The sequence below is a fragment of the Pyrus communis genome, chromosome 14, assembly GCF_963583255.1.
Source record: "Pyrus communis chromosome 14, drPyrComm1.1, whole genome shotgun sequence".
Classification (NCBI taxonomy): Eukaryota; Viridiplantae; Streptophyta; class Magnoliopsida; order Rosales; family Rosaceae; genus Pyrus; species Pyrus communis.
Genome location: NC_084816.1, coordinates 2,512,314 through 2,527,421, shown reverse-complemented (window position 1 = coordinate 2,527,421; position 15,108 = coordinate 2,512,314). Strand labels below are relative to the sequence as shown.

Genomic DNA, 15,108 nt, shown 5'->3' with positions numbered 1-15,108 from the left:
ATTATTTATTTATTTGTTTGTGTCAATTTTGAATTCTATTTTTTTTTTTTAAATTCACGTATAATTAGTACTAGTGAAAGACTGAATTTGTTATCTCATGTTTGTTTTTCGTGAAAAAATACCAATTGAAGCAGCAGGTTTATTTAAATAATAAAGAGTTGGGTCAATTATTCAATCAAATCAAATGAAATTGAGCAGTAGACATTATATGTGATTTAAAGTTTCAAAAGTCACATATAAAGTTTTAGAAGGATTTAGATTTTAATTAATGTCAAAATATGTTTAAAACACTAGTGAATTGGGGAGGTTTGAAAAAGTGGAAGGAAAAGTTGAATTGGGGAGGTTTGAAAAAGTGGAAGGAAAAGTTGACGTGGCGTGCAAATGCGAAGATAAAGATGAAGAAAGAGTGAGTTTAGCGTATTGATAGAGTGATGTGATTGTGAGATTAGAAAAATAATTGTTTGTGCAAAATTACTTTAATGATCACATTTTTTTCGTTTTTAATATTTTATTTTAGTTATGTATAAAAGCGGATAATAATAATTCTTTTGGTTTTTGGGTTGATATTATAATTGTACTAATATGTAGTTTATATTACGTTTATTAGCGTGAATCATTTGACAGAGTTTTAAATTTCACAATTTAATTGCAAAGGATTGTAGTTCGAGTAGTTAAAAACATTTACTTTTGTATTCGAGATTCTAGGTATAATTCTCATATCTCAACTATTACTTGTATAGAAAACAAGTGGTTTGGCGATTTAACTACAAGTTTAACGAATGTAATAATTTGTAAATGAGGAATGTCGTTGATACACCAATTTTTGTTTTCAATTTTGGTATCGAATATAAGTAAAGAAGAACCGATGGACAAAAATAAACAGAGTGTACATGTCACATCCCGACCCGAGACGGATCACTTCCCGGCCCCGCTCCACCACCGTAGCACGATATTGTCCGCTTTGGGCCCCGACCACGCCCTCACGGTTTTGTTTCTGGGAACTCACACGAGAACTTCCCGATGGATCACCTATCTTGGGAATGCTCTCATGCGCTACTCGCTTAACTTCAGAGTTCCCATGGAACCTGAAGCCAGTGAGCTCCCAAAAGGCCTCGTGTTAGGTAGGGATGAGAATATACATTTAAGGATCACTCCCCTAGACGATGTGGGATGTCACAGTACAAAATTATTTTTCTTTGTAGATAATTGTGCCCCATAAATTATTTGAGTGTAACCATTTTATTTGCCTTGTACACACAATTTAGTAAATTTAAAAGAGATTTTTTTTTTTGGTCAAAGGATAAATTTTATTAAATTCTAATATAAATGTTTACGTCTTTAGCAAGAATATTAAAAAGAAATTCAGGATTATAAATATCCCACAAGAACAAACCACCACGCGAGGTAGCATAGGAACGAATAAAGCATATGTTAGTTGTAAGTAGTATTGGTACAACAATATATCACCTCACTTCCTAAAGCATGATAGTAATGGTCATCTTTATTGACTTTCATCACACTATATTGGGGACCTTGTCTAGAAATTATTGTCTACTTTCATGCAACAGTCTTATCCTGCTAAGTGAAATCGGTTAAATGAATTATAAAACACCACTACCTCAATTTTACACTAAATGTTTCGTTAACTCCAGGTACTTCATGTACTTTAAGTCTTTTTCCAAGTATTTCTAGATCTTCCTTTGCCATTTTTACCCTGAACCTCCTTCATAATCGCAATTTCTAACCGGATGGGAGGTTTATTCTTTCCAGTTGCTAAACAGCAAAATTGACAGTATTCCCTCATACAATCTTCAAGAAAATATGCAATAAACCACATTCGACCCTCTGGCCTCGAAAGATACAACTAAAATTTAGAGGTGTGATCCACACATACTTTTATTTTTCGGCCGTCGGATCGGATGAATTGAATAAGATCAAATAACATAAATTAATAAGAGGTGTGTGAGAAATAAAAAATGATGTATGGATAACACACTCCAAAATTTAAACAAAAATCAAAACACAGATGCATTCACAAGAGTGAAGAATACACAAAATTGCACGTTTACAAGGAGCTATGACAAGCAAGAGGAAAGCTAAACCAAAAAGACGATGAATACAAAGTAGCTCGAAGCAAAGAAACCGAAATGCCTAATAAGCCTACGCATCCAATTCGCCGAAAACTGACTCTACAGTTCGGTCATAAGGGATCACAGCAGATTTTTGTACAAAATGTCCATATAACAATTGTGTCTGGCAGAATGGTAGGTTTTTCGAACGAAGTATGATCATTTACAGGCCATCATAATGGAGTTGATGACATGCATGAGAAGTCGGATACTAGTGTGTTCGGCACTGTTGATCGTGGGCAAGGCATGTTGATGGTGCAATATACTATAAACTTGCTCAAATATGGGACGACCATGCATCGCAATCATTTGGTTAGCCGGGTTTATGGCACCCGCCACATCCGTCATCCACGCAACTTTTCTGGGTGTATCATTGCTGATATCACATGCCAACTGTTGCAAAAGAGAAAGAAGCACACCTTGGCTAAGAGGAACAGGATTCAACAGCAATATCCCACGCAGATCAACCTGGAAGAAAAAAAAAATCGTAAGAATGTGTCAGGCTGGTAATCTTTTACAAGCTCAGAATCTCTGATAACCACCACGGATATCATCTAAAGCATACCTGATGGCATAACCATGATACGATGGAAACATCGCTTCTTTGCAGAGCTGCCGTGAAAGCCTCCTCGTACTTGCGTTCAGATACCAGCCTTGATAGCTCATTCTTTGGATCCAAAGGTACCTCAACCTATCACGCAAAAATAGGTTGCTTTTCATGATTAAAATAGCCAACCAACCAACCCTCATTCAATAAAATTGAACATTTGGTTAAGATCCAACAAACCTTCTCATGGAGACCACCCAAAGGTCCATTAGTGAGTTGTGTGACCAGAGGATTTACTGCACTTGAGTTTCCTCGTGCAAGAGCTATGAGCTTACGTTGACCCTCAGCCACTTCTCCGCTTAGGGTTTGAGTAACCGATGATGCAGAATTAATAGCTTCCTGCAAATATCATCAAAATATAAAATCAACTACAGAAACAGATGAAAATACAAACCATATTAAGCCATGCAGTGGATATCAGAAGGAATAGCAAAAGCAAAGGAAAACCAAAAAAACTTCATTCCCAAAAGATATCAGAGGTTACTCAAAAGAAAACAATTGTCTCTTACAATACAGAATCATCTCTTCAGTCATAACAAACTATCATATTTTTGTCTCTAATGATATTTACCTTGTACAATAATAGGGAAAGAATCAAAACGTTGGATGCTAGTCTCATGCAAGGAGAACCGTAGTTTGTAAAATTTTAATCATAGATGGAAATTGGTACGAGCCCACACACACCAAAGCTGGATATATCAGCTTACATTCAGTTAAACATAAAACATCAAACAAAATCATCGTGCAAACATCATATTTGGCTCACTGTATTTCATAAGAAGCACATGATATTTCACTTGTTTTCTGAATATATTCTAAGACCCTAAGGATTATAACCGTTCAAATATAAGAGATGGGAAGTTTGCCAACAAAAAATTATCAAAAAGAAAAAGGTTGAACTTGGTAAAAGCATACGCACCCTTAGAGCCAGTGCCAATGGCGAATGTGTGGAGTCAAAGTGCTGCTGGGCCACAGTTGTGTGTTCAACCATTCCTTTCTGGAACGTAGCATCTACTTGCTCAAACATGGCCTTACATGACTTCTCAAAGGCAGGTACCACTGAAGCTTCCATACTAGACTTAAGAGCATCCTGTGTGCACAGGTCATATTATCAGTAAACAAATTGTCAAAACCAAGGTAAAATGTTACATATTCAGATTACAAATACAAGAAAATTAAGCTGACATGGGCAAATACACACCTGAAGAGCTTGTTTGCCAGAAGTTTGAAACTGCGCCTGAATTTGCCTGGAAACAGTAGCTTCAAGTTTTGAGCTAACAGATTTCTCCAATTGGTTAACAGTCTTGTCACCCACTCCTCTCTGCAGCACAAGAGTCAATTAAATAACTACAAGGGAACTTTATTATAAAAGATACCAGATCATATAGAATTCTAGGCCAGCTTTATTAAGAAGGGGTCAAATCATCCAAAGTTCCAACCTGGAAGGAATCAGAAATAGCCAAAGGTATTGCCTTCTCAATAGCTGGAGTTATAGCACGAACAACGGCTGGTCCAATCACAGATGATTCCTTCTTCACCACTTTCTCCAACATGACTGGAAAGTCCTTGTTCATTAAGTTATTTATCAAACTGGTTATTTGCTGATTACGGTCTCGCAATAACTTCTCATTCTTTGCATTCTCTTCTTGAAAACGAGCCCATAGAGCATCATTGTTGGCCTTTAAAGCCTTCTCCATACTTTTCCCAAGAGCAGCTTCCAATCTCCTCCCTTCCTTTGTAACGGGGGCTGTGACCATCATTGTTATCTGCTTTTGCATTTCTTTCTGCATGGTCAGTAGCTGCACAAACAGAAAAGTAGAAAAAGTTAAGAAAAGACTGATAGAAATAAATACAGTTCCAGTCCACATATCAACCACACAACTCACACTACACCATTTACAACTTTCTCACTTTTCCCAAAAAAAAAGAAGAAAACATCTGAAATAGGACCAGAAAATCCATCTCAAATAGGACATGTTCCAAAGTGAAAGAGACAAAGATTAACAGAGGCAGTGAAGAGGCACTGAGGCAGTAGCATTATTTTGTCAATATACAGGATGAGTAGTCTTCAAACAATAAAAGAAAATTTTCAGTTGTCATGTGGAGAATAATTCATATGCCAAACATTAATGTATGGGAATTAGCGGTTACCTGATTAACCGTATCCTGCATGGCCATAATTTGCGGGTATGCTGCTTCTGCAGAGGGTAGGCTTGAACTCCCACCATGTTCATTGGTGGAATCTATGGAATTGGTCATACTTGCTGATGGTAACGATGAACCTGATGCTTGTGAATTTTTCCACTTCTGTTTTTTCACTTTTGTATTTGATGTCTGCGATTGCAAAACTGTTGGGGAGGATAATGACGCAGAAACATCTTTAGCAGAGTCCTGGTCTTCGTCTCCAGCATGAGATTGGCCTGGTGGTTCTGTCACACTGCCACCATCAACTGGCCGAGCTTCATCCGTAACATAAGTTTCTGCTGGTATCGCACAGCATTCTCGGGCCATTTCAATTCCAAGATCTGATGCCTGGGAGCAAAAGTATTTTTCTTTATTTTCTGAGACAGCATTTTGTGGTTCTCCTTGAGAGACAAACTCATCAATTTGAGTCGATCTAATTTCACCCACTACTTTAACCTCCACCTCAGAATTACCTACATCACTGTTAACAAGAACATCTTGGATATTTCCCTCCCCCTCACTCTTGCAGTCAACGGTATTAGCTCCTTCAGAAGATGAAGCAGCCATTAAAATCTCAGAGGGAGTTATTAGATGGGTTGGATGTTTGAACATGATAGGAGGATTGAGCACACTAGATAAATCATCTTGTCCAACTTTAGGCTCATCATTCCTCGAGTCATCATCCACTGCTGGCACATCTGACACGTTTGAACGAGCAGTTATCATTTGCCTGTCAACAGAGTAATCATCGACTTGTTGGTCTCCAACATGGTCATTAAGTGTGCGACCCGGCTCAGATCTATCTGCTGGACTTCTTATACCAGAAAGTTTCCTGGACAACCTAGGACTCAAGGGAATAGATGGTGATGCAACAAAAACAACAGCAGAATCACTAGTTGACGATGCCAATGAAACAGGTCTTGATTCTGTACTTGAAGTGGTAATATCTTTTGAAGTGCTTGCCTCAACAGAATTAGAGCTTACAGGATACCTCATGGCAGCTGCACCCTCAGAACTACTTTCATGTACGGCTGGTCTACGTGATGAATTGGCTAGCAGCACCTCTGTGGGTTTACTTCCAGATAGATTCAAAGCATATCCTTCAGCCCCAATTGCATCGCGTGAGATATTGGAATCTGACTTTTCTAATCCAACATTATCCAGTGGTGGAGGCAAGCACTTTGATAATTCCAAAGCATACTGCTGAATGGCCAGAGTCTGGACACAATAAACCTGAACAATCTGTTCACCATGAGGAGATATACTTGTCCCGGTAAAACTTAAAATAGGCATGGTAACGGTAAATTCTGCAATGTAATCCATACGCGATGCTGCTGGATCAGGACCAAATTCTAAGTGTACAGCATATATAGCATTCTTCTTAGCATTTGCAAGTAAGAGAAGGCCAGCTTGTGACAATGCTATGACTTGATTAAAGAATGCCTCCTCGACTCGGGGTCCAGAAGAACTCTTCAACTCTAATGTCTGGGTACATTTCCATGATTCAGCATCACTGGGAAGCAGCCAGCCTTCTTCACTCGCTGAGGACCAGATCTTCACTTCCCGATTTAGTGGCCCCTATAAAACCGATTTATACAAGTACGAAACAAATTAGAACATTCTTATACTTAAATTAGGTAGCCGAAACACAACTAGAACCCTTATAATACATGCAAAGAATGAAAAATCACTTACCACTGTGATAAGTATAATATGATCTGGCCTGTCAGGAGCTGTCACAAATGTAGCTGAATAAACAGGTTGCCCATCGTAAGGTCTCAATACTAAAAGAGGTTGAGCTTTGCGATCTTCCCAGATCTTTATCTGTTGCATGACATACATTTTGTGTGGAATCAGCAAATACTCTTACAAAACAAGAACCAGGAATATTTAAGAAAGTGTTAGCATGCATGCCAGCAGATGCCTGTGAATTATAAGTTATAACCCATGATTATTTCTCTACCCCGTCAATACAAAAATCTATACTATTATTAAGAGAACCCTCCTTGTCAACTTTTTGCCACTTTTTTCCTATTTTGCCCTCACTTTTGACACACAATACTTACATAAGGAGGGCACAATAGTAATTTTGTATCTTTTGCCCCTTTTCCCCCTATTTTGCCCTCACTTTTGATACACAATACTTACATAAGGAGGGCAAAATAGTAATTTTGTATCTTTTGAGAAAATGACAATCATACACCTCTCAGTGTCACTTTGGAACCAGGAATTCCTTCTTCAGAGACATTTGCACTGTCAGGAAACTGGATAAACTTTTTGACCAGCCATATTGTATTCAGAAAAATATTTTGTTGACAAATTTTCAATGTCAATATGTATGAGCCAAAAGGTGGTGAACTCAAGATTTGAGCACAAATAAATAGAAATATAAAAGGGCAGCAAAAAAATTCACCTCAACCTAGACCAAAACCTTATATCATGACCAAACTCCATAGAGGTTATAAAAGCCAACAGTAAAAAGTATGCAACAAAATTCAAAGCATGTGAAATTGACCTCAAACATTGAGCAAAAGCCGCGTAACTCATAAAGTAAACAGTCAAATGCATGCAAGGAAAACAAAATGTATGCAAGATTTTACCTCAAACCTAGACCAAACTCCATAGAGCAAATAAATCCAACAGTATAAAGTATGCAAAGAAAGTCAATGTGTCTAAAATAAATTTGACCTCAAACATTGAACAAAATCCATATGACTAAAAAATCAACTAACCAAGTTGATTTTTTTACCATCACACAAAGGCGCAGGCAACCAGGTTTCCTCAAATTTGTTTCAAATGAAAATGCTGAATAAAGTTTCACACTACAAGAAAATATGTAAGGTGAAACAAAGCCTTCAAAAACCGTAAAGGTACATACTGTTCCATCCATAGAAGCAGAAACCAGACGGGTGGTCATCCATTGGCACATTGACAAGTCGGTCACTTCTCCATCATGTTTACCGACAAACTGGACTCCATCAATCAGCTTTTCAACAGGACATTTGAGAGGCTCATCAGCAGAAGGGGGTTCACCCTTCACAACTTTAGTAGTATCAATTCTTAGTACACGCTTTCCAAACCCAACCACCAAAACCTCCTGTAAGATTATTTTTCATAACACTCATAAGTAAGAGACATATCATCCAGGCAATTCAAAGCCAAAAAGAAGAACAAAAAAAGTATAGAAAATGATTGTAGGCACTGAAGGAGGAGCCGTAACGGTTCAATGAAATATTGAAGTTGAAAGATGAATTACTTGTTTATGACAGTGCCAACAAACTCGTGGATGAACAGCTTCCCCCTCTCCAACTATTTGAATAGCAATCACAACCTTTCCAGTGATTTGTGGCGTACCTTCTTCATCTGGACCTTCTGAAATTTTCCATACAAAGAGTCGTCCTTCTACACTAACACTGCACAAACTTATGTCAAATAACAGAAAGCCAAACTAGATGAACAAAAAATAATTAAGAATAGCGGAAAACATCTACCTAGCCAAAAGGTGAACATCCTCGGCAAAGAAAGCCATGTCTGTGACCCTCTGACAGAACAAGACATCACTTAGATCAATAAGATACTAAAAACTTGTAAGCTTACACCAATTTACAAAAATCGCATCTAACAAGGGATAGCCACAGAATATAATAGTAGGCGTTCAATAAATCAAGCCAATTTAATTATATCAATTGTCAAGCAGTGATATTTCCTGCACTTCAGTACTTCAAGCATTGGTCCTAGACTGCGCTATCTCTATCCATTTAACTCCCACCGCCATTTCTCGTTACATAAGTAATAGTACATGAAGTCAAACTAACTTCTGCAGCCATCCGAAAGTAAAGAACCTAAATTTGAATTCACAAACTATACAAGGCATCAACTCCCGGATAGCGATCAAAGAATGCAATGTCATTTTAGCAAAATTAAAGTGCACATAACCATTCCAAACACTAAGATGGGAATACAAACTAGTATACAGGATTAGAATGAAACCTGTGTATGAGCTCGAAACAAAGATCTCAATGCAGTGTGTATATTCAACACCCGAATGTTGCCCTGCTTCAATCCATAGCATATATACGACTTATTAACCGCAATTTGGCGGCCAAGCACAAGCTGAGGATCCGAACCATACTTGGTTATGGGTGTAACTTCGAGCTGTGGTTGAACCTCACCCTGCAACCTAACGTCCACATCGTAAACCACGTTATTGCCAACCAAATGCCGGCCTTTCGGTAGCTTATTGCTGGGCATTCGAATCGGACCAGTGGGTTGAATCCCCATTGGGAGAGGGGGCGGCATTGAGACACCTGGAGGAGTCGACAACTCAGGCTCTAGATTTCCTGACGGAGCACCAAGAAGCGCCATGATTCGAGCACCGGAATTGGGGCTCGAATTGGAATTACCACTGCCGGTGCCGTTGGGGTTGGAAGTGGGAGTGGCAATGTTGTAATTACCAGGGGGTTGGAGGGGCGGGGTGGGGAACGAGAGAGACCTCTGCTGGAGCAAGTGGTGGTCTTGCGGAGAGTATTGGATTTGGGGGTGGGGCTGCTGCGGTTGGGGGAGGTATTGAAACTGGTGGTGGTGAAACGGTGCCGTTTGGGGCGGGTACGAGTAGGGGCCCGTCGGAGGAGGGAAAGAAGCGGGCGGGACTGGGAACGAGGAGGAAATCAAATTAGGGTTAGGGTTTTGGTTTGAAATGGCGGGGGTTGAGGTTTGGGCGGTGAGAGCAGCTGGGTTTGTGGGTTTAAAGAATTTCTGCATGTCGAAGGGCTGCGGTTGCTGCTGTGGCGGCGGATTTGGCCCGGTGGAAGCCATGGGAGGAGGAGCAGCAGATCTATAAATATATTTTTGTGGATTTTGTATGTGAATGTAAGAAATGGGATTTTGATTCCCTGACGGAATGGATTGTGTGTGTGTGTGTGTGTGTGTATATATATATATATAGAGAGAGAGAGAGAGAGAGAGAGAGAGAGAGAGAGAGAGAGAGAGATGGGGATTGGGAATCTGGGATTTGCAGAGAGAGTGGGATCCGAAGAGAGTGATGAGCAGGGAGGGGAGAGAGAGGGTGGAAGGACCTTGGAGTGGAAGAAGTGGGGACTTGGAAATACCTCACATTTGAAGAATTTTTTGAGTGGGTGGAAATACGGTCCGGAACGTCAAATCTCATTATATAATTGGCTAGAGATAAAAAAAAAATCACAATCAATTGTATTAGTCGTTTAGTAGTGTTTTAAGCCGTATTTTCAAAACACTTAAAAATCTCTCTTACATTTGAAGATTCGTTACAACAAATATATTAATTAAATATATTTATCATTTAACGGTGGAATGTAATTGAATTTAGGAGCTTCAAGCTTTTGGGATATACCCATGACCACCATACGTATAATTATAATGTATTTGTGGCCTTTTTATTCTTCTTATTTTTGATAAAAAGGTAGTAAGAAATTCAAAAAAATAGTTTGCTACAGATAATTGTTTATTTGTAGCAAGCATTTTAAGGTATCTCTTAACCGGATGTTCCTCCCCGTTATATTCTTTCATAAATTTCCAAATGCATTTGTGACTTGATTGTTTTTTTTTTTTTTTTTTTTGGGTATACAAATGATTGCATTGATTGTGGATTTTTTCATACAATAGAACGATATGTGACACAAGTAGCTAAGATATTTTTTTAGCAAAACGGGATCAGCTAGTGCCTCACTGCGGTTGTCCACTCTTTTGGAGATCAAGAAGACTTATAAAGGCATTTCAATCTCCTCCTAATTGTCATCATGTGATTCACCAATAACAGAAATTGAACTCAAAACGTATTGTATGACATACGAATTTAAAATTCGTCTGTAACAATTGAGCCACCCCATGGTGATCAAGTAGCTGTGAATTTTGGATTACTATTCTTTAGTGAAGGTCAAAAACGAATTTTAACTTTTAATTAAAAAATGTTTTTATTTTGGGCTGCAAGTGCTATGAAATTAAGAACTGGGCTTGTACTACCTGATTTGTGGGCTTAAATTTAGAGGCTCTGCCGAGGTGTCTTTTTAAGGCGATCCAAAAATCTCGGTTACTTGGGCTTGTGACCATTAGTAGTGGGCCATTAAAGGTGGTGGGGCACTAGTTCTATTTTGTCAAAAAAATTCATTTTTCTTAAACAAGAAAATTCATCGAATCACAAGAATTAAAAATAATTTAGGATAATTTAGGATACCTTAAAAAAATTAATGGCTCGTTTGGAAGTATTTTTAAAATGATAAAAAAATAATTCAAAAAAATAATTTTAAGTTCCAAGAGCACTTGAAATACTTCCTACAAAAAACACCAGTTATGCACTCTTCTTGTAAGAAGCACTTCAAGTGCTTTTTTTCGAGATTTTTTTCATTTTTGGTAAGAATTTATACCAACAATATTTTTCACTATAAATGATTTCAACCATTAAAAAGGCACTTACAAACAAGTCATAAAACAAATGCGTTTCAAGAATCCTAATTATTGGCTATATAAACACATTTTGTAGTCTTGATTCTACAACAGTTGAGCCCAAAACTTACTAAATTTTAAATTTAGCACAAATAACACAACATAAAGTATGAAATTTTAATTTAAATGTGTAGAGCTAACACGAAAACAATGAGTTTAACTAATACAATAAAACTACATTGGCCTGATTTCACCCATTTCGCAACTACTCAAGTTAGAGGACTATGCTCTCCCTGCATTCAAATTCGAATCTCTATAAATTTAATGAAAATTACCATATAATTTACTTTTTTTTTAACAAATAATATTATCTAACTAAAAGGTGAGGGAGTGAGCTAAGTCTCACGTTAGCTAGTCATGATAATGTGGTTCAGATTCTCATTTGACGAGAATCGAGACTCACTTACAAGTAAAAAAAAAAAATACTAAACTGTAGTACTAAGTGGCCCCTATAATTTACTTTTAAACAATTATTTTAACTTCAAATTTAAACAATGATAACTTATTAGAGAATATTCCCATCAAACACTACCCCAATCACATCCCTCCACGTCATCAAACAATAAAAAGGCAAACCATCTTTCATGCTCGTAGCAGAAAAGGAAAATAACGGATCCTTTGTTCTTGCCCACTTTATCCGCCTAATATTAAAAAGGGAAAATCCAAAAGAACCCCCCTTTCGCAATTTGCTTGCCTTATAAGCTAACAATTCCCGTCGTGTTAAAGCGTTTCCATCTCCGAAAACGACCCGAATTGAATTCCCCCACATTATATCAAAAACCCATCAAAACCCACCTTCCAGATTCCAAGATCTCAAATTCCATTTTCTGGGTTCTGAAATTTCTAGAGATAGAGACAGAAACCCAAATCGGTGAGGTCGCTCGGAGGAAGAAGAAGCAGCAGCAGCTTAAAAGACTAAAATTTCCCCACATCCATCAAAAACCCAGTAAAACCCAATTCCCAGATTTTGAGATCTCAAATTCCAGTTTCTGGGTTCTGAAATTTCTAGAGAGAGAAACCAAATCAGAGGCAAAGATGTGCTGTCCGGGTAGGGTCTGCATGCTGTGCACCTGTTTGATTCTGGTGGTGGTTCTGGTGGGTATGCTATTCGGTTTCGGAGTCTTCAAGAACGGATTCCAAAAGCTGAAAGATACTGTGAATATCTGTGACCCGACTGTTCCAGGGTCTTTCTGCGGGGCCGGGTCGGGTAGGCCCTTCTTGGGTTATGCTGCTCCCCCACCTTTCTAGATGGTTTGGTTTGGTTTGGTTGTTTATCTCTCATTACTTTTCAATGTAATCTGTTTCATCATCTGTTATTACGTTTGAATTTCTAGGGTTTTAGGTTTGATTTTTTTATTGCACTACCGATTTGGGTTTTTCTTGGAATTTACAAATTGATTTGTATTTGCACCAATTTCAGTTTATTATTTTATTTTTCTTATGTTTTTTTGGGTAAAATTGGGGTCTAAAGACTCAAGAAAAACAACTAACTATTAACAAAACAGGTCAATTATCGACTTATACACAAGAGGAGGAGGGTCATCAAAAACATGAAAACCAATGTTAAAGTCATGGCTTAATTCTGCCACTAGCCTTCATGCATGTGTTCATGCGCATACATAAGACATTTTTTTAATCATGTTGTGCTACACGCCACTTATACGTTTTAATGTGTGAATTGACAAAAAAAAAAGTCAAATATTGTAAGTAAATGAATAACCTTAGATTATGTTAGAAAAAAATCATTTAGTATAGATAATATTGTTTGTTAAAAAAATAAATAATTATTTGACAACTAATTTAATCGCATTATTATGTGCATGTGAAATACATTTTTTTATAACCGACATTATATGCTAATTTAAAAAAAAAATTTAATTATTAAAAGACCATTGTTAAAATGATGAAAATACCCCTGCCACATTTGATGCATTATTTTGGGTTACTTTTGAAGTTTTTTATTTGATAAGTATTTTTGTCCAATTAGTTTTTATGAAGCTTATGACACCAGAAAACACTATTCATTAAACTCGTTGGCTTTATATATAAGATATCATCAGCCACTTCATTATTCTCACGATAAATATGTGAAACCGACATATCCAATCCCTCCACAGTGACTCTTGAAAAGCAGTAATGAGATGAGCAATCAAAATCACAGTCATAGTAGAGTTCATTTCACCCGATTGAACTTTATTTTAAATAATAGATGTTAAATTAATCACCGACGGGGTTTGAACCCACGTCGTCATGCAAGAGCTGAACATTTTTCCACTACTGTGGTAAAGGGTCACTTGTTAAGTTTATAAAAAATAATACTAAAATATTTTAACTTAACCTAACATATCTAGTATTGTTGGAAGTCGTGGCTGGTACATTTTTGCTTACCACCCTCAAGTGGTGGTAATGCTCATCATCCTATGTATCACGGTTGGATGAAATTTAAATTTTAAGATTTGTATATATCCACTGGACATACCTTGAAAGCTAAACTTATCTAACGATAAATAGAATGGTGAGCAAAATATTCCTAAGTGATGACTAAACAAATTAACATTTGAATCATTTAGTTAGCTACAATAATAAACACATTGCTCTACCTTTCGATGGTGTAGCTAAATTTTTTTTGGTCAATAACTCAATATAGTAGAGCTAACGCAGCATGTGACATATCATATATATTGCCAAAAATAAACAACATGTATTGTATTTGTTAAAATATTCTATGTATATAAACAATCTGATGGTGCACAAATTTAAGTCCATTTCAATTCGAACAAGGGATGACAAATATAAGTCCAAACAATATCTTCTTTATAGTAGACCAACGAACGACATTAACAAGATTACCACATGGTGCACAAATTATTTCTATCATTTTTTTGTTCCACAAGAAGAAGAAGGACCAAGTCAAATCATAACAAGCTGTCAAGTTTGTTAGCTAGGTTTGGGAAGAATTTACTTTGAAGTTAAGTTAAACAATCAAAAGACAAATTACAGCAAGTGGTCCAGTGGTAAGGACGCGGATTGCGGCTCTTTAATAAACAAAAAAAATGTGAGAGCTCTCGAGTTTGAAAAAAATATGGGAGGTCTCGAGTTCGATATTCTAAGCTGGTGAGTTTGCTTGACTCTCCTTTAAAAATAAAAATAAAAAAGAAAGAAAAGAAAAAAGACAATGTTTTTTTTTTTAGGAGAACTAATGAAAATAGACTGAAAACTTTAAATTTTAACGATAAGAACAAAATAAAGGGTAAGGTGAATAGTTTCATAATTGACTTTTTAGTGTAAAAATGTGATTTTTCGTTAAAATAAACAGTACTGTAATCTTTTAGTTAAAGTTACCTTCTTTTTTTACAATATTAATAGTGGCCACAAGCAAAATTAGAAAGTCTCTTTTTCTCATGAAATAATTTGAACGTCTCTTTTTCTAATGGAATAATTTGAAAGGTGTATCAGCAACGAGAGTACTCCCATCAACCGATTTCTAAAAACACGGTTGACGTGCGCGTATTATACAAAAATTTACTAATTATAACATTCGGTGTGCCCTTAAAACAGAAAACACATTGTCAAACCATTTGCGTTCCCTAACCTAAGGGAATTCCAAGATTTCGAGCAAGAAAAGCTTTTCGTTTGGCCAAATACAAAAACTCAAAGAGAGAGAAAGAGAGAAACCCTCCCTCTTCTCTCTTTTTGGATCCAAATCTTGAA

The 15,108-nt window shown here is 37.0% G+C and overlaps 2 protein-coding genes across 2 annotated transcripts; one reads left to right on the top strand and one right to left on the bottom strand.

Moving 5' to 3' along the window:
• Positions 1 to 2,200: 2,200 nt before the first annotated feature.
• On the bottom strand, positions 2,201 to 10,043 carry LOC137715034 (enhancer of mRNA-decapping protein 4-like). Its single transcript, XM_068454246.1, has 12 exons — positions 8,911 to 10,043; positions 8,412 to 8,461; positions 8,177 to 8,333; positions 7,799 to 8,017; positions 6,616 to 6,744; positions 4,888 to 6,498; positions 4,176 to 4,535; positions 3,938 to 4,057; positions 3,656 to 3,826; positions 2,917 to 3,075; positions 2,695 to 2,820; positions 2,201 to 2,597 (listed from the first exon to the last, which is right to left on the bottom strand). The coding sequence occupies exons 1-12, from the start codon at positions 9,733 to 9,735 to the stop codon at positions 2,289 to 2,291; spliced, it is 4,236 nt and encodes a 1,411-aa protein (XP_068310347.1). The 5' UTR covers positions 9,736 to 10,043; the 3' UTR covers positions 2,201 to 2,288.
• Positions 10,044 to 12,084: 2,041 nt separating this feature from the next.
• On the top strand, positions 12,085 to 12,838 carry LOC137716405 (uncharacterized). Its single transcript, XM_068455853.1, has one exon. It carries the CDS (start codon positions 12,433 to 12,435, stop codon positions 12,643 to 12,645), a length of 213 nt encoding a protein of 70 aa, XP_068311954.1. The 5' UTR covers positions 12,085 to 12,432; the 3' UTR covers positions 12,646 to 12,838.
• Positions 12,839 to 15,108: the final 2,270 nt, after the last annotated feature.